At 38.9% G+C, this 19,402-nt stretch overlaps 2 protein-coding genes across 2 annotated transcripts; one reads left to right on the top strand and one right to left on the bottom strand.

The window, feature by feature from the left end:
- The first annotated feature begins 524 nt into the window (after positions 1-524).
- hunk (hormonally up-regulated Neu-associated kinase) lies at positions 525-10,376 on the top strand. Its single transcript, XM_048180858.1, has 9 exons — positions 525-1,628; positions 3,778-4,070; positions 4,284-4,339; positions 4,679-4,814; positions 4,905-5,032; positions 6,385-6,511; positions 6,603-6,771; positions 6,858-7,011; positions 8,456-10,376. Exons 1-9 carry the CDS (start codon positions 1,389-1,391, stop codon positions 9,130-9,132), a joined length of 1,980 nt encoding a protein of 659 aa, XP_048036815.1. The 5' UTR covers positions 525-1,388; the 3' UTR covers positions 9,133-10,376.
- A 6,020-nt stretch (positions 10,377-16,396) lies between these two features.
- On the bottom strand, positions 16,397-19,394 carry mis18a (MIS18 kinetochore protein A). The gene is made up of 5 exons (XM_048180856.1): positions 19,096-19,394; positions 18,099-18,165; positions 17,866-17,988; positions 17,633-17,735; positions 16,397-16,865 (listed from the first exon to the last, which is right to left on the bottom strand). The coding sequence occupies exons 1-5, from the start codon at positions 19,301-19,303 to the stop codon at positions 16,788-16,790; spliced, it is 579 nt and encodes a 192-aa protein (XP_048036813.1). The 5' UTR covers positions 19,304-19,394; the 3' UTR covers positions 16,397-16,787.
- Positions 19,395-19,402: the final 8 nt, after the last annotated feature.

Below are 19,402 nucleotides of genomic sequence, written 5' to 3'. Positions count from 1 at the left end.
AACATGAGCTTTAAATAATGCCACAGGCAGATTAATAGTCCTACGAAATCTGACCAATAGAGGGCGCAATAGACCTTAATTACCGTCGTTTCTCTGTGCATCGCTCGTCTCGTGACCGCATGGAAATGTAAACAAGCTGCCGGCTAGCCGGGGGTTCTATACTCTTTGGTGACGCAATATTGTGTCTTATTAAAAAGCCAGTCTTCCATTGTTGTGAATGTCTATTAATCATGTCAGGATAGAAAGAACGAAAACCAAGCCATTCATATACAAAAACACCACAAGATTATTTGAAATTGCCATTATTTAAAACGACATTGGTGGTATTTCCATTATTATTTTGTACGATATACAGTATTTTTATTTCAATGATAATATTTAAATGGCAACAAATGAAATTAGGCTACACAATCTGAGATAAGCTTGTCATATTTGTTCCTCGTATATAGAGCATATATGACCGTCCGCATTTACAATATCCCATATAAAATGCTTGAAGTATTTAAATAGAAAATGGGGAGAGGTAGAAAATAAATACAAAAAATTAAGGGGAATGTAATGTAAATGTAAAATGCTAATGTAAAGTAAAATGTTTATATGATGAATCCCCAAATTGCATTGGCAAACTAGTTAAAGAAAATAAAATCAATGCTCTATATACATATGCATGACATCATTGCTTAAAACGTGTTTGTGTGCATTAGCATGTCCGTCTCATTTGAATGAATAATCAATAGATAATTTAGTCGCGACCAATAGGTCAGCCAAAAGCGATCTACGTAAACCATCACCGGGGAAAGCTGATAGAAATCAAGAATCACGGCGAATCTGACCCATCAGCAACATGCTCTTTGTTGTCTAGGTAAGCATGGGTGAGAGGCGGGGTTAATTTTACAACTCAGGAGAGGGCGGAGCCTCTGATCCAGACGCGGCCGCTGATTGGATTAGATTTTAACCCGGTGACTGAGAAGGGATTTTCTAGCAAATAAGAAACGCCCCCACCCCGTGCCGGGAAACTAACTTCAAATAACAAATGTGAGACTCGGCAGCCAGACACTCACTTATTTCTCACTCAGACACAGAGGGGTGCTGGATGCTTTAGCTTTATCAGACGGAACCGTCCCTATGTTAATAAGACATTTTGATCATTTGATTTAGATTTGGACCGAGTGGCTTTATTCATTATTGCATGACGAGTTACATAAAACTATTACAATCTTACAGTTTTTTAGTTTGACTGACAGCTGAACCGAACAGGTGGCGCGTGTGTCAGGTTCCGCTAAGCGTTCAGTATTAGGAACAGGGATTCAGATGTTCCATTCTCACAGAGCTCTTCTAAGTAAGCAGTAGATTCAGAGGACAACAGGTTTCCTTCAGCAGACGCAGGGATGCCAGATGCTGGAACAGACATGGGTACGGACAGCGGGAGGATATTTGGGATGAAAGCTCCGGCTCCTGTAGCCACAGAAAACACCCACCCTTCATCTCTACACAACGGTCCTCTAAATGACATCCTCAGAAACTTTTACCACACGAAAAGAGTTGGGAATTATCTGATCGGGAGGAAGCTGGGAGAGGGGTCGTTCGCCAAAGTGCGAGAGGGGCTTCATGCGATCACCGGCGAGAAGGTGAGAAGATTCTCTTTGAAGCATTGTTAGCTCACTTACATCTGAATGACACTGTAAGAATGGCGTAATAATAGTGTTTCCAGTTTATAAGCATATTTTTGTACAATTCATTTATTTGTTCATGTCATTCTCTAAGAACAAAAATAACAAAACATCCAGTCTGTATATAAATTGGTCAGAAACCATGTCTTAAATGCTGTTGTATTTATCTAAATCTAAATGTTCATATCATTGTCTGAATATGAAACTTGCTGCTGAAAAACTGTTGAGAATCCAGCCAAGACGTGACTAGAATGCTGTTGCCTTTGTTATTCACTACATTTAGTTTATCTGTTTGTCTGAATATGAAAATTTAAAGTTAGGGTTAGGTTAGACTAACATCTATCTGAATTGTTTTGGTCAAACCCCCTCAGTGTCAACGATAGTCTATGGACCACGACTTGAATGCTCAGTTGTATTTGTTATTTAGTGATTTATTCTAAAATAAGTTTTGTTGATGTTAATATGAATTTTTTTAAAAGTACCCAGAAATCAGTTTGTGTCGGCTCTTTAGGGAAGAATGCCAGAAGCATCATCTGATGATCATCAGGTTGAGTTGAGATGTTTCTCACTGGTCTCATGTTCCCCATCACACAGATTAAATTAGGTAACAGAGGCAATCCTGTCAGTGCCTGTTTGCATTCAGGTGTCTTTATTAATCTCAGATTACCCCAGAGAAAGTGTGCATCCCTTCAGAATGAATGGAGAAATAAAATGTATACTTTCTAGGGTGAGGTTATGACAATAGGCCTATATATTTGTAAATCATTGTTTTGTTTTGTTTTCTTGTGAAAATCACTCCCTGAGCAAGGTGTGTTTTTCTTTTGAACTGGCTGCTGTCTTCCTTTGTATAATGTTCTATTGTATTGCTTCTATCTGCATACTTAGGAAAAAAAAAAAGTTGTTTGCTCTTCCAGTGAATGACCTGAAATACCTTCTTAGCATATTAGAGATTTGTTCAGTCCTCTTGCCCCTTTTCGCTGTTGCTGTGGGAAGAAGAAGAGGTCTGTCCCGGGCGATGATGCAAACGCTAGCAATCACAAAGAGAAGCAAGGCTGCCTCGTGCTCCTCTTGTCTCCTGCCTCGCTCTCGTTCTCTGACATCACCTAGAAAAACAGACAGTGTGGGGCGGGGCTCATGGTCGGTGGGCGATAGCACATGCTTCCCCCATGTCTGTTTTGAGCATATCTAACCCACTTTCACCCTCGCCGCCTTTGTCTGCCGGAGAGAAAAACAACACGTTAGTCTGAGGCTCTGGGGGTCCCCCTGCCTCCCCCCTTTAACCATCGACCACCAATCTGCCTCATCAACAATGCTGGCAAAACACGGCGGTTAAGATTCAGTAATGTCAGATTAGCTTTTAAGGGGATTGTTTAGGGAGGGGATTCTATCCCCTTTTCCTCGGTACCTCCTTTAACATGCTCCTCAGTTGGAGAAATTTATCCAATTATCTGCTCAAATGGCCACGTTTGAACGGTTTGCTCAACAGTCTCTTTTTGTACCTAATGATTTGTGGTAGCACAGCAAGTCACCCCTTGAACCCTCCTCGGGTCATGCTCAGGGCTCTTTGATCAAGGGCGGAACCAATAGCACAAGGCTATTGTTACAACATACAGAGGGACTTTAAACCCAGGACAAAGAAATCTTGTTTGATAAAGAACAAAGACCCTCCCCTCCTGCCTTCATTGAAAAATTACAGCAAACCATTAACAAATGAGCTATGCTTGCTGTGTTACCTTGAATGTCCATGAACCTGTTTTTGAGGGCTTTTTTCAACCCAATGTTTATGGAGCATTAGTGGTTTACGGCATGCTGGTGACAAATGGGTGGCATTAACAGGCCATTTGGACATTCTTCATTCAACTGAAGGTGCTTGAACAGCTACAAATCGGTCATTTGTCCTTATTCCTCCCCTGAGTCCTCCACAGGGACTCAGGGTCGAACATTCAACCCTGGAGACGTGACGGGACAGGCAAATGTGAAATAAGAGTCACGTCTGGCTTAGTCTGGCTCGCCTCACCTGTTCAGGGCTGTTAGAATAATTCCGTACATAAGGAGACCAGACCACTAAACAGTCTTGACAAAATTTCCATTTTATTTCCCCTCACAGGTGGCGGTGAAAGTGATTGACAAGAAAAAGGCCAAAAAGGATTCCTATGTCACAAAGAACTTGCGGCGTGAAGGACAGATTCAGCAGATGATCCGACACCCAAACATCACCCAACTGCTGGACATCCTGGAGACGGAGAACAGCTACTACCTCGTCATGGAGCTCTGCCCAGGAGGAAACCTCATGAACTACATTTATGAGAAGAAAAGACTGGATGAAAGAGAAGCCCAGAAGTACGTACGCCAGCTGGTCATGGCGGTGGAGCACCTGCACAGGGCAGGAGTTGTTCACAGGTGAGAAACAAAAATAAGGAAAGTTTAAATGAGACATTCTAAAGGATTAAACATTAGTGAACTAATTCTGAAAGCTAAGAAATCATGTGTAGATGCTAGATAATGTCTATTTTAGAGCACAATGAGCAGTAAAATCTATTCAAAGACTATTGTGGCTTAGTTTGTTTATAGTTCCGATGGTTGGTTTGATAAATGAAATTTTATTTTCAACAGAGACTTGAAGATTGAAAACCTCCTCCTTGATGAACAGGACAACATAAAGCTGATCGGTAAGCATTGTCTGATAGGCCTACTCAAAGAATGTCATAAAGTCACTCTAAGTCCTAATGACCTAAAATCGAAGTAACGTGAAAGTGTTCATCTTCAGCATGTGGTGAAGACTGATTACTGAGTAATCAGTATCTCATTAAAACTGAATGACCTCTCACCTCTCTGTGAGACGGCTGGCAAACGCATTGCTTTTATTTAGCAGTTGTGTGTGACAGACTGGGTTAGTGTTGGGAAGCCATATACCCTTTTGCCCCTGCTAGTAGAAAGCTATTTAGAGTCAGTCCCTCTACACATAACCATTATCTTATACACGACCCTCTCTCTGTTTCCCCATACAGATTTTGGCCTCAGTAACTGTGCAGGAATTCTGGGATACTCTGATCCCTTCAGCACACAGTGTGGCAGCCCAGCATACGCTGCCCCTGAGCTTCTCTCAAGGAGGAAATATGGGCCCAAAGTGGATGTCTGGTCAATGTGAGTTCGCAAAATGTGAAGCACCATGTTCTAAGATTGCATCGAGTACATTTTTTCTGGATTTGACCTTATGTATGATTTCATTTGTAGAGGGGTGAACATGTACGCCATGCTGACTGGTACCCTACCATTCACTGTGGAGCCATTTAGCCTGAAAGCTCTACATCAGAGGATGGTGGACAAGGATATGAACCCCCTTCCTCCATCTATCTCTTCAGGTATTGATAGAACTGCTTCTCTGAGATTTTCAAAAGATCTTTATGACCACAAAGATCACATCCAAACAGGAACAAGCAACTATTACATGCTGAAAATTAGCTTGTATACTCCCACCAATTACGTTCTAATGGGTATCATGCTTCAAAAGTTGAGCATGAATGCAGTCTTTGTGAGACTGCACCTTTTTTTAGTCCAGTATGATGCTTTTGAATGCTTAATTGAAAACAATAGGGATGATCTGGTGCCCACTGGTGTTTTAAATATCTCAGGAGATGAAAGTCAAATCTAATAAAGCAGAGAGTCTTCATGAAACACCCAGCGTGCGTCTCAGTCAGCTCCCTAGTTCAGTAGTCAGGGCACTGATCAGGGAGTCGGCCACATTCATTTACATGGTATACTGATACACAACCTAGGAATCTAGGGAGCTGAATGAGACGCAGGGCCAGTTTTCTTAATTGTAAACCTGTATGCCACAGAAAAACATTCCAAACCAATTGCATCAGAATGTTTTTTTTTTTTTTTTAATGAAATCATTATATAGGTCATTAATTAGATCCTTATTAGTCATAATGATGTTTACAACAGTGGTTGCACATTTACTTGTAACCATTGTTTAATTCTCCTTTAACTTTCCGGTTTTTATTTGCAATAAAAACATACTCAAAAGAACACATACTTCAAATTATCAGTGCAAAGCTGTCAGCTCATAATCACTATGTTTACTGCAAACGTGTCAGACAAGCAGCAGCTTATTTTTTTAACCACAGGAAAAACCAGGTTTTGTCTCAAGAAGAAATTATAGGATCTGCTTTATTCTGATTCACAATCTGTAAGTCTTCCAAAGACCTAAGGACTTTCCATAGTATGTATATTAGCAGTCATTCACCGTTTGTATTTCACTAACCAAAATGATGCAAGCATAATTCCAAATAAATTCTCTTGAGGAGACGGTAACTGTCAACATTACGGTTAATCACATTCGATGAGATTTTCCATGGCGTTACACTTACGTGAGCATTCTCAATAACAGGTGATTCATTCATTACTAAATCTGTGACAGGATATATTACTACAAGATGATACAGTGCTGAAATGAGATTAACCTCATTATATAACATGGTCTAGTATAGCATCTCAAGGACACACGGCTGTGCGCTCGTCCCTTGGCTTATGCAAGATGTAGGAGAAAGGCTCAATCATCGTGATTAGAACATTATGCGTGTCCTAATAAATAACGATCTGTTTGTCCTAATAAATCAGTTAAACCTAGAGACTGACCAAGGACGTGCTTAAAATTTTACTTGAAGTAAAATAGCGCAAAATTCTCATTGCTTCCTGTCTGTGTTCACAGCTGCCGTCAGTCTGCTGAAGAGACTTCTAGAGCCTGACCCCGAGAAGAGGCCCAACATCCACCAAGTGATGGCTGACTCGTGGCTGCAGTTGGGCAACCCTCACACTGGAGTTCCTTACTTAAATAGGTTAGTTATCTAATATTCTTTGAAGCCAAATTGGTTTAAGATCACCTTTCATGACATTTTATGACCTAAAACATCTTGTTTTAACTCTCAGAATCCACATTGAGGAGATCAACCATACGGTTCTGCTCCACATGACAGAGAAAATGGGCTACAAACACAGTGAGGTGCTGAGTGCGGTGCTCACTAACAAAGCTTGCCACACGCTGACTGTGTACTTCCTCCTCAATAACAAAATGAAGAGACTCTCAAAAGAGTACAGGGTAAGTTTGAGGAACCAACGGCACCTACATGATTACCCTACATAGAACCGTGTCAGATGTGTTTTAATATACTCTCTTTCTCACAGGAGAAACAGTACAACATGGAGAAAGAGAAAAAGAGCGAGCTGTTTCAGACCCAGTGGAGGAAGCACATTGAGAAGGTCACGATTCCACCCAAGCAGACACCCGTCTATCTCGCTGTGAGCAAAGGACCCACCAAGGAGAAGAAACACAGAACTGGTAAGCGCCAAAATTATAATATACACAGTTAACCCTAAACAGGGCCACGTGACGTGGGTAATACAAACATTTTAGAGGCTGTGGGGAGGGTTTGGGTCTCATTTCTTGGTTTCATGTTGAAAGGGTGTTTGTTGTGAATATTTAGATATATTGACTTTGTTCATAAATGTTTTTGTTTAGCTTACGGGCAGCATTTAAAAACAGCATGGGCTGTTTTTAAATGGACAAATAAATGTTCCCCAAAAGTCTGTGTCATATTTGACATGATAATTTATAGGCCCTAGAAATTTGCATATTAAATATTATACAGCATTATACAATATATTCATAAATAGGCATTATACTTATTGTTCAATAGAATTTTACAAAGAATGTTTAGTTTAAGTTATGAGAGAATAAATGTTTTCAAAAATGTGTCTAAAATGTTGTAACACGCATTGCCAAACAAGTATTCTGTTTTCAAATGCTTGCCCAAACGGGCAACGTGACGTGGGTGATACAAACATTAAAATCAAAAATGAAAGTCATGTTTTTTAAGAAAAAATATTGGAATTGTATTATTTGTGTCCTAAGAAAATAGCAATGAATTAATTTTCTGATGTCTCTTTATGGTCTTACCCTTTTTAGGGTTAAACATATACATGTATGGACCAACCTTGCGTCTAAGACGTGATCTGCCGCACAATTGATGCGTGACTCAGATGTACGTGACAGTAATTGACAGAATGAGAACAAGTGGCACATATACAATGGTACAAATTAAACCGTTTTTTAATATAGATCATTGTTGAAGGCAGCTTTGAAATAAGCTCTGCTACCTGAGGGATAATTCAAAAATTTTTAATTGGCAAATAGGTTGACAGTAAATCAAACAAATGTCAACTCTTCAGGGCTATTCAGGTTATCACTTAGAAAGATCAAAGTTGACTAGTATGTATGTTTCACTTACTCTCTCTTGCTTGTGTGCCAAGTCATGTGACTAAATTGAAGTATTTCAAGCCGTAACGATTCTTCAACACTACAAACTCTGTATAACACGTTGAACATTGTACAGCTGGTTGAAATTTTCTCTTAGGGCGTTAGTTCAGCCAAAGGTGAAAATGTACTCGCCTTCATGTCACTCCAAACCTGTATGACTTACTTTCTTCTGTGGAACCCAAACGATATTTCAGAAAACACTTGTTTGTTTGTTTGTTTGTCCATACAGTAAAAATCAGTTGGGTTAATTGCTATTTTGCCTGACTTTCATCGTATGGACAAAAACCGTTAACAACATCTTTACTTAAAGCAGTTTAAAATGTAAATGTCCAGCACCAAATTGCAAAAGACCTTCTCTAGGCCACCAGACTTTCTCCATGACAGCACTATAAAGATGTTTGCTTGTACAAATACAGACATGAGTTGGATCTGCTCTGAATCAAACTCTTTTTCCTATCAATTTCAGGTCTTCTGAAAGCTGTCACTGGAGGTTTTAAAGATGTTTACTCAGGACGTGGTGGTTGCATCACCTCCTCCTCTCTGGAGTACCTGGAGATCCACCCCCTGTTCCCCAACAACCCGCAGCCAGCCCATCCTACACCTGAGACCCAGCCGTCCCAAAAAGACAGCTCCAAAGAACCCCCAAAAGCTGTCAACATCCCCGCTCGCCCACCTTCCTCCCTCGGTGCTCATTCCTGGGCTTCCGCAAGCAAGGAACCGAGCAAAGAAGCTCCTCCATCACCATGGTACAAACTGACCAACGGAGCACTTTCTCCGCCTCGACACGTATCTGCTTTTCAGCCCGATAGCTCGTACTTGAAGAAGGCCACGATCCCCAGCCCACCTGTTATCATCGTCAAACCTGAGCCCAAGAAAAGTCCTCCCGCTTCAGACTGGCCTAGCTCCTCAGATTCAAGCGGTAGCCCACCCGGCAGCGTGGGCAGCGAAGAACCCGACAGCCCTCAGCACCGGAGCAAGTTCCCTTCCATGGGTATCGGGCAGATTTTAAAGAGAAAGGTGCCACCCTTCAGCTTCCAGCTGCCCCCGTTCAGGCCGGAGCCTGCGGTGGAAGTGGAGTCTCCAACTCCCTACCATATGCAAACTCTGATCTGCACCTCAGGGGCTCTCAAAACCCTGTGCTAAGGATAAGAACTCTTAGATTATTTAAAATCAGATGTATGCAGTACCGTGTTAACTCATCAACAATGCTTGCAGTTGGGCTTCCAACACATAAAACAGATATATTGCGAACCCCACGGGGAGATATTTGGCATGTCTTACACATAGCTATAGTGAAGGCTTGCGGAGAACATTTAGAACACAATTAGATCTTGAGGTAACATAGCCCCAGGACAGTAGACACTGAAAGCCAAGTTCACATGCAGCAGCACGTTCAACACGCTTCTAGTCCAAGTGCCATGTAGCAGCTGAGCCACAACCTTTAACGCACAATTCTTCTGTGAAACAAAGCTGTCACTGCCCACAATGATGTGTATTAATATCTTCATGTATAGTAATACAGCAAAGACTGTTAATGAACAGCTGGAGGGGTTTTTTTGATAGCGTGCTAATTTGAGCAAACAATATTAGTGATTTTTAAGCTCTTACTTTATTTAACCTCAAATTGTAATTACACTCAGGTCGTGCTTAACTTTTTTAATAGCCTCACTTTTAAACCTGTAGTGAAACGTCAGTATATCATTAGAAGACTGTATATCATTTTTCCCCTGAAGGGGATTGCTGGCATTTTGTATAGCCTTAAATATCTTGCATTCAGCCTTTGGGCTGTAATGGAAGATTTTCAGTATCATTTGAACTCTTGGTGTATAAGAATCATTTTACCTGCAGAGCATCATGTTGAGTGAAATAATAGATTGTGCAATAGTGTGTATATATATTTGATGCCTGACCTGGTTATAACCAGGGTGGTGTTTTCTCTCCATCGAACGGAAGAGATTTAAAACCACCTGTACATAGAACACAAGTGTCTTTCATTCCATGTGTTTAAAGGCGATTCATGCTGTCGTTTCACATTAGATTTACAAAGCAGACCTCTTTCACAGTCTTCACGTGCACAGAAGACTATGAGCTGTGAAAAACTTTTTTTCTGATCTCAACTACACTATTGCATGCACACCAGGAGTTAAAAAAAAAAAAATGTGATGTCAGATTTTTGGTGACAAGTCTTTGTACTTTTGTTACGGTGAAGATAAATTTGAAGGTCTTTTGTAAGTTTTGTATTGATTTGCTTTTTTTGCCAAGTTAAAGGAGATTTTTAACACTGTAAAAAAGATTTATATATAAAGATTATTATTTGTGTTCTGAATTTTCTATTTTAATGCAGCATGTATTACTTTTTTGACACAAATAAATGCACAATACCTACATTTCTGAGTTGTGTATATTTTCTTTGTTCATATACATGAAATGGCTCTAAATAAAACTATCATTTTCGAAGGTAATTAAAAGAGTTTGTCACAGAAATTAAATTTTACAGTCATTTACAGAGAAACAGGTGATCTGGTGTAACTCTTTTCCCACGAGAACCCAGCAATGACCATTAAATGAGTGACAGCTGAAAGACCCTGTGTCAGATAATCCAGTCAGTTGTACCCTCACATGCACAAACACTCATTATACACCCTCTTGTGCCCCCGTACAGGAGGGGAGGGTGGGGGGTGGGTGACCCACAGACACATACACTCTAGCCCAGATAAGTCTGTGCATCTAAGCTGATAAAAGCTGAAGGACAAAAGACGCTTGCAAAGTACATTAAAGCAAAACTCTTTGTTTACAAAGGACAACACTCAAAAGCATTTGGCGAAAAGTGGTGAAAACAAGCTATGATAAAAAAAGAAATTAAAAAAAACATCTAATTGCACAACAACAACATGAGCTGAGATTATATTGGCTGAGATATAGCAATGTAGAACAACATTTAAACCAAACGTCTGACTCATCCACTTTTACCTAAATGTTTTAGCTCTGTAAATGACTTAAGAACATCCAACGCTGGTTGGTAACACATTACAAGTAACGGCAGTTACGTAATCAGATTACTTTTCCAAGTACCTAGTAAAGTAACGCATTACTTTTAAAAGTTACAACAAAATATCTGAGTTACTTTTTCAAATAAGTAACTCAAGTTACTTTATTTTTCTATTTATTGACACCTTTCCTGTCCCCATGTTGAGAGAAATTCTAAGTAAGTCTCAAGGCATTGTGTGCGCTGTGTAAACATTATGCTTATTGTAGTTCGAGACTAAATGAGAGCAGGCATTTACTCATCTCACTTGCCCAAAAACAGATTTAGTATTCTTCAAAATGAAAAGGAGTGGGAATTAATGTTTATGATAATCACCTTATACATTTAATTGATTGTAAACATTTTACCTACTAGTAAGTGCTGATTAACTGATTCAGTGATATAAGTGTAAATTGGAACACCAGTCAGGAAGCACTCCATATCAGCAAAACGGAAATGAGTCTTCCATTAAGACCATGATGTTTGTGTTTGGGGGTGTTGCTGTCTTTTGCAGCTGTCCGAGTTTAACACAGGAATAGAAAGGCTCCACAAATGTCGAGTTAACCTGATGTCATAGGCTGAGTAAAAGGAAGGATGAATAAATCCTTGATATCCTTTAGTGTCATCAACATTAAACTACCGAGGCATGTTAATAGGGTGACCATCGTCAAAATTTAAAACTCTGCGTCCAGGGCATGCAAATCCCTATTTACTGTTTGTTACATGGCTAAGTCCATCATTAGATTCAAAGTCAAATAAAGGCCCTGTTGCTGCGCTAAGACCTCTCAATCTCTCAATCTGTTCAGGCTTAGACCCTGATTGAGACTAATCCTGTTTTCAAAAGGGTTTTTTTTTTTCCAGCTGAGGAACATTTTCTCTGTGTCTAAAAAACAGACAATTAATCTACCATCCTCACAGACCCAGTATAAATAGGGGAGGCAGGAGCTATTTGTTACAAGTTTTTCAGGATACAAGAGAGAACAATCTACTTGCTGTTTAATCAGCAACTATTAGAAAAAATGATCTTGGAACTTGGTTTAGAAGAAAAACATCACCAAATTATTTCTAATTTTAAAACTGTTGTTGTGAACTGTTGTTAGCTAATGTTTTACATGATGTTATATTAATATGTAAATGAAACACAAACAGATCCAACTCTGAAATGGCAGTTTATTATTGAGACAACAAGAATTTACAAACAATTTGAAATCTATGTAATTACAATGGTTGACTTACGTTACAATCTTCTACAGGTGTTGTCGAGTTATGCATAACGTTACATGCCAAGAATTGCATGCATCTCCAAGTACCGCTTAAAAAAACAATATAATATTCTTTGTGGGGTTCATTAATGGTGGTAAATAGTTTGACAGAACATTGTAGGCTACGTGCAGAGATTTGCATGCACCTCTAACATTTGGCCTATAAAAAATTTGCATACAGCACTTCTGATGAACACATTCTGTTGTGTAACCTCAGGAATTCTGAAAATGTCAGTTCTTTTCATCATAACTACAAGGAAATGTTGAGGCGAATACATACAAATGAAAAGGCAGCTGTTCCATACAGCAGGCAATTTGCATATTAGCAAGAATGGACTGGAAAATCCTGTTTTGAGCTTCACTGCTATTGGAGGGTTTGTCTCTACACCCCTTGTGTCAATTGCTCCATGGGGTTATTTGCAAAGAAGTAACCTTCGCTTAATCAGACTGTCTACATTATTGATTACTACCCCACCAGTCCTCCAGGACAAAGTGTGCGTGTGTGTGCGTGTTTATGTCTGGACACTGAGATGAAGGTGGATGGGGTGGCTAAGATCATACTGAAAGTGCAGTGCATCAGCACTCCAGTTCAAGTGAGATGCACTCTGAGATTGCAGCCAGCATCCATTAATCAAAATGACAGCGGCTGGCAGAGCAGGTGAAAAAAATTGGGCTATGGGTGAAAAATATATGAATTAAAAATTCAGTACAGCAGAACAGAGACAACAGCATTTGTACAGTCCAGTAGATCGTGTTTTGTTTGTGAACAAATCGGTTTTTGAATTTTGAACTAAGCTAATCAAATACATTCTGGTTTGTATATTTTTCGTTTATTAATGTCATTTTGAGGCTTTCCTTCAACTGCTTTCCTTCTAAAATTCATTATACGAGTAAACAGCTTCAGAGAGCATGTTGTGAAGAAGAATTTCATTGTTTTGACCTACTGAACGAGTCTTTGCTATGAGATTTAATGTGGCACTTAGACATTTCATTCGTGAACAAGTGAGGCATTTCTTTTTGGAGTTTGTTTTATGAGATTTGTTGGCACACATATTTTAATAAAGGACAGTAAGACATGTCTAATCGTGAACAGCGAGGAGTTGTTCAACGAATGGGTTAAGTGAAGGAATCAATGATTCGGAACACATAGAAATAAGGTGTGTTCTAATTGAAACAGTTGCGCAGACCGATCGGTGTATGATAAAGTACAGCAAGATCGATTCGAAAGCATACTGAGCCGTCTGCTTTCTCGCTGTATTTTGATGTCATACACCGATCGGTCTGCGCAGCTGCTTCAAGTCGGGCATTTCCTCTGAGGAGGTGAGTGATTGGATATGATCGCTTATGATTGGATATGATTGGTTTGTGCGATGAATCCTGCCTCGTTAAGTGCGCGTTCCATGTGTCAGTTTGAATGAACAAAATGGTGGCATTAATGGGAAGACTAAATGAAAAAGTAAACAGCTCACCCACTTAGATATCACGTCAAAATCAAACTTGAAAAGACCTGAAATCATGATGACTGCCGGGGTTTTAGTGAGCAATCAGCTTAGTGAAATTAGTGAAATTCAAACATAATTTCAAGAGGAAGGAACCCTAATCTTTCAATTACGACCAGAGCATATAAGCAGCTACTCACCCTGCTCTGGCATCAGTTGTTTCGATATCCCTCCACCTCCCCAGCTCCACCACATAATTTAGGCATCTCATCCATCGTACTCCTCTTCCAGGCACTAGTAGTCCCTGGGGGGTATATCCAAGCTCGAGTTTAAGCTGCTTCCTCGAGCCCCTCCACAGCGGACAGCAAGCCAAATATGCTTAACCTTATTAGTTTAAATATTTTATGAGGAAACGAACTTGTGAAAAGATACATCTTCGTGTCTGTGACAGTGTTTACCGAGCATGACTGATGATCCAAAATAAGTTTACTATTAAAAAGAACAGCCGAAAATCAATACTCAAATAAAATGTGGTATGGTGTTGCCTCCAGGCAGTGTTTTTTAATAAAGTGAGACTTTTAAATGAACTTTTAAAATATAAATTAATTACAAATTAATTAAAATGTTATATTGTTATACCTTTTTAAGTAGGAGAAACACCACAAAAAAAAATCCTCATTGATATATTGCATACCAGAGGGTTACATTTTTACTAGTTATTATTTTGGAATAAATGTAAAAATGCTTAAAACAACATTGACTTGGTTTTAATAAATAGAACATTAATTACATTGTGCAAGAACAAAAACATTACAAGAAAATTAATTTACATTTGATTTATAACAAAAAAAAAAAAAAAAACATTGTATGCCTCCTCATTTAAGAACACGATTGTGACTCACCTTTCGCCGCCTGTCGTAACGATGAGGCACTGAAGAAAACGATGATATATTTTGGGTATCTTTAATCTTAAGAGCGTCTGTTGAACACATACTGAGCTAAGGCACGTTCACACAAGGACGATAAAGCAGAAGTTGTTATTTCTTTTATATTTCATGTATAGATATTCATGCAACAAAATATTCTGAGGGCCATGAAAATTCTGTGAAAATTATCAAAAATGCTGGCGTTGGTTGGCAATTAAAAATAAATAAATAAAAATACTGTCGGGAAAAGAGTTACAGAGCTCGGGCATCTAAAGTGACAGAAGACATAAAGCGCAGGCTTCTAATAAACAGAACGTTAAAGGATTATTCCACTTTTAAATAAACTTTTCCTGATAATTTACTCACCCCCATGTCATCCAAGATGTTCATGCCTTTCTTTCGTCAGTCGAAAAGAATTAAGGTTTTTGACGAAAACATTCCAGGATTTTTCTCCATATAGTGGATTTCAACGGCTACCAACAGGTTGAAGGTCCAAATTGCAGTTTCAGTGCAGCTTCAAAGGGCTTTAAACGATACCAGACGAGGAATAAGGGTCTTATCTAACAAAATATCGCCTTGCACGTACTTTCCGTTTCCGCATTCTTCAAAACGCTTACGCTGAATGTTCTACGCCTTTCCTATTCAACTTACGGAGAAAAAAACGAAACTGGCGCCGCGTTCGTTCCGTAAGTTGAATAGGGAAGGCGTAGAACATTCAGCGCAAGCGTTTTGAAGAATGCGGAAACGGAAAGTACGTTCAAGGCGATATTTTGTTTATAAAGCATAAACGGTTGTATTTTTTTCGAAAATGACCGTTCGTTTCGCTAGATAAGACCCTTATTCCTCGTCTGGTATCGTTTAGAGCCCTTGAAGCTGTACTGAAACTGCAGTTTGGACCTTCACTTGTTGGTATAGCCGTTCCTCAAAAACCTTAATTTCTTTTCGACTGACTAAAGAAAGACATGAACATCTTGGATGACATGGGGGTGAGTAAATTATCAGGAAAAGTTTATTTAAAAGTGGACTAATCCTTTAATAAACGGCCGTTTGGGGACTCTTAACATTTACATGCTAGAAAGGATATGTTTTGCCACATGTAGAGTGATGTTTCCCTCTACTGGACACAAACAGTAAACATGATGCAACAATACAATGTGCTATAAGCGTGTTTTACCTCTTGATCCTATTTTTAACCCTACAGGGTTTACAGACAGAACGAAGGAGGAGTTCAAAGACACAAGAATGAAAAAATCTCTGCAGGCGCGAGAGGTGGAGACCACGCCCCGCGCACGACTGTCGAGCAACGTCATCAGGCTGACAGACCGCCTCTTAATCTGGTTGGCTGTCCGGCAAATAAGGAAACTACGGATGCGATGGCAACAGGCTCTAGCTACAGCATGTGCGCTTTGTTTCCATAGCAGCATACCCCTTAGATACAGCTCTCTGGTTGGTCCGAGGCACGCGGCTTCTTTCTCAGCGCTGTTGTTATGCTACCCCAGCATTCGGGGTTGGGGGCGCGCGCCTTCAGGGGTCTCAACGAGTCTTTTTCCCGCCTCTTGGTGGAGAGTGTTGCTAGGCACATTAGACAGGAACTGTAAACAAAAAAATGGCTTGAGCCACCCTGCCCCCCTCTATCCACATGCACTATCTACTTGTTATTGAACCAGTCATCCAGAGGGTTGGGGCAGGGATGTTTTGATGCAAAAGATGAAATATCAAAAACAATCAAGTAGAGGAGGAAAACAACAACATGTGTGATGCTTTAATATTATATTTATTGTGCAGTCTCACCCTGTGCATCACATGACAACAACACAAGGATTACTTATGACAAAATATAAGATGAGAACAAACAGAGAGAGCTTTTTTTCCTAACATACAGCACAGCGACTTTTAAAGAACAATACAATTTTTGTTATATCTAATATATGTATGCACCTATATCCAAGGACATCTATTAGAATATGTTTCGAAGGTAGGACATTACAGATGTGTGTCACTTGCATACAACTGTATAGTAAATGCATATAAATACATAACTGTCAGACAAAATATCTTACACTAAAGAGTCCAAAATCGGACAAACAAAATCATGACAAAGGTGGGATTTTTACATAATACAGACATTGTTTTGTAACATCTCACATCATTTTCCAGAACCGCACTGGAGGTTAGTTTCAATCTCCAGTAGGCGTTGTCCTATTATCACGGCTAGGGATTTTATCTGCAAGGTACATTAGAGAATAGGAGGTCAGAGAGCAAGCAGATGACATGACTGTAAAATTTATTTATTTTTTTTTTAAATAAAATAAAATCAATAATAAAACACATAATTGCCAGAAGACAAAGAATTACTAAAAAATATTCACACAATGCTAAAGACATTCCATTATCACCCACAGGAATCTTATCAGAAGTTTTTATCTGATTTATTTGACAAACACACAGAATTTTTAATTAAAAAAATTTAAATATCTCAAACAGACTGTCGGCACTCCCTTCTAGTTCTAGATCAAATTCTCCTACAGCTCCTAATTTCTATTGTTTGCTGGACTCAGTGACCAAACAAAGAGCTCTGGCAGCACCACAAGAGCGCCATCTGCTGTTTACTCGTGCGTTTTAAAACAGCAAAAAAGCACAGATATTCTTTTTCTACACCTTTATATCTCTTCTTTGTACCCCACCCATACTGAAGCACATTATTATTAGAGGTACATTTGTTTGAATTTCTTTTATCAAAAAATAAATAAATAAATAAAAATTTACTTTCTATTGTATCCAATGTTTTTAAAAACAATTAATTCCCCTCCAGTTTTATGATTTTTTTATTATTTCTGTCATATTCTTCACACACTCAATATTGTCATTAATCTCTACATTTGTAATGCAAAAGAAATAGCTTATTTTTAAACGGAGAGAGACAAGATTTACATCAGTTTGCATCATACTCGTAGATCAATAATTAAACAGTCTCTAGGCGAGCTACTTTACCTCTGTCATTTGCTGCTCCACAATGTTCTGGTACTCCAGGGTCACTGGTCTGTCTTGTCTGTCTAATTCTGGCATCTGCTGGCCTGGACTGCCCACTACATAGCTACAGAGAGAAACAATCATGTCCTCAATGAGAATCATGAGATGTGGTGGTAAACATGCATTGCCCAAAAAAAAATCCAAAAAAGATAAAGATAATTATCACACAATCTTGTGCACAATAGGCTACTTACCTTTCAATATTTTCAACGTTAAAGCAGAAGAGTGATCTCTTGTAATCAAGCTTTTTGGGGGTTGATATGTACATGATTCCTAATTCTGAACAACAGCCACGGCAGGTGAGATTCACAACAAGGCTGAATGTGAGAGACAATTTTTCAGAGACATTGATTTCATAGTTTGGTGGTTTAAGGTGAAAAAACAAAAAAACACATGATATTATATATATATATATAACAAATCTCACCATCCAAGCTCCTTTCGGGTACCAGAAACAAAGGGCTCTTTCCCTATGACAATATTGTCAGTGATACCTAAAAATCAAGGTGCAAAAGTCAAGACATTGCATGTGCTATAAAAAATAACTGTCACACTCCCTTCACGTGTTGCATAGTCACTTTTTTTCCAATGCATGCCTCTATATAGAATTACAATTTCACCTAAGTAACCATTGTTGTTTATTATGTAGAATTATATTACGCTATTCTAACAAATGCATTTAAACCATTATCTTAAGATGGTTTCCTTATTATTTTTTCTTTTAGATTTCTGATTGACTAAAGGCAAAATCACGATATTTCAAAATGCATGAGTCGACTCAACAAATAACATTCACCACCATTCAAAAGGTTTGAGGTCTATGACATTGAGGTCTGCGTTTATCAGAAATAAGGCAAGACAGCAACACTGTTAAAAATTATTACAACTGTTTTGTACTTTAACATTTTAAAATGTACTTTATTCCTGTGATGGCAAAGCTGATTTTTTTTAGAATAGTTTATACTCCAGTCTTCAGTGCCACATGATCCTTCAGAAATCATTCTAATGTAGCCTTTTTTTTTTTTTATTAGGAGCTCATCCCATTCAAATTTTGACTTGAGAGGGCGTTCATGTCCAATTTTTAACTAGGAAACTAGTATTTACGATAATAATATGCAAATTTCGTAACATTTCTTATTATTATCAATGTTGAAAACAATTGTGCTGCTTAATTTTTTTCCTTCTGAAACCGTGATACATTTTTCAGGATTCTTTGATGAACAGAAGGTTCAAAATATTTTTTTCTAACATTATAAACGTATTTACTCACATCAGTTTGCCTCTGCTGCAAAAAGGCATTCATTTAAAAACAAAAACCTTATTGACCTCAAACTCATGAACGATAGTGTTTAACAACCTAAGACATAACAGGTTATATCCAGAACTTTACAAACAACAGCAATAAAAGCGTAATAATCGTTTACTTTTGAGCATGATTTGGTTCTGCTCGTCATCACTGCCTGCCCAGGACAGACTGTCACCGATGGGCAGCTTGCATTTGCCGCACATAAACACTGCTGGACCGTCGTTTTCACCATCTTCCTCCACTCTGCTGCTGCTGTCAGCGACACTCTCGCAAACAGAGAATGTTTTATAGCTACAGTCGTCAGGAACTTTAATTTTGCCAGCCATGTTTTTCAACCAGTAAATGTTTTCAAACGTCCGCGGGCAGCTGTACTTCTGCTGATTTGCAGTGAGCGCATATGAAAAGATAAGCGCATAGCGCCCCCT

The sequence above is a fragment of the Megalobrama amblycephala genome, linkage group LG2 (assembly GCF_018812025.1).
Source record: "Megalobrama amblycephala isolate DHTTF-2021 linkage group LG2, ASM1881202v1, whole genome shotgun sequence".
Classification (NCBI taxonomy): domain Eukaryota; kingdom Metazoa; phylum Chordata; class Actinopteri; order Cypriniformes; family Xenocyprididae; genus Megalobrama; species Megalobrama amblycephala.
This window is presented reverse-complemented; position numbering and strand designations above follow the sequence as displayed.

Coding starts and splice junctions, on each gene's coding strand:
- hunk (XM_048180858.1), top strand. CDS start 1,389: ATGCCAGATGCTGGAACAGACATGGGTACGGACAGCGGGAGGATATTT. Junction 4,340..4,678: donor GGACAACATAAAGCTGATCG/GTAAGCATTGTC, acceptor TTCCCCATACAG/ATTTTGGCCTCAGTAACTGT. Junction 6,512..6,602: donor GGAGTTCCTTACTTAAATAG/GTTAGTTATCTA, acceptor TTTAACTCTCAG/AATCCACATTGAGGAGATCA.
- mis18a (XM_048180856.1), bottom strand. CDS start 19,303: ATGGCTGGCAAAATTAAAGTTCCTGACGACTGTAGCTATAAAACATTC. Junction 17,736..17,865: donor AACGTTGAAAATATTGAAAG/GTAAGTAGCCTA, acceptor TTCTCTCTGTAG/CTATGTAGTGGGCAGTCCAG. Junction 16,866..17,632: donor TGGAGCAGCAAATGACAGAG/GTAAAGTAGCTC, acceptor TGTACCTTGCAG/ATAAAATCCCTAGCCGTGAT.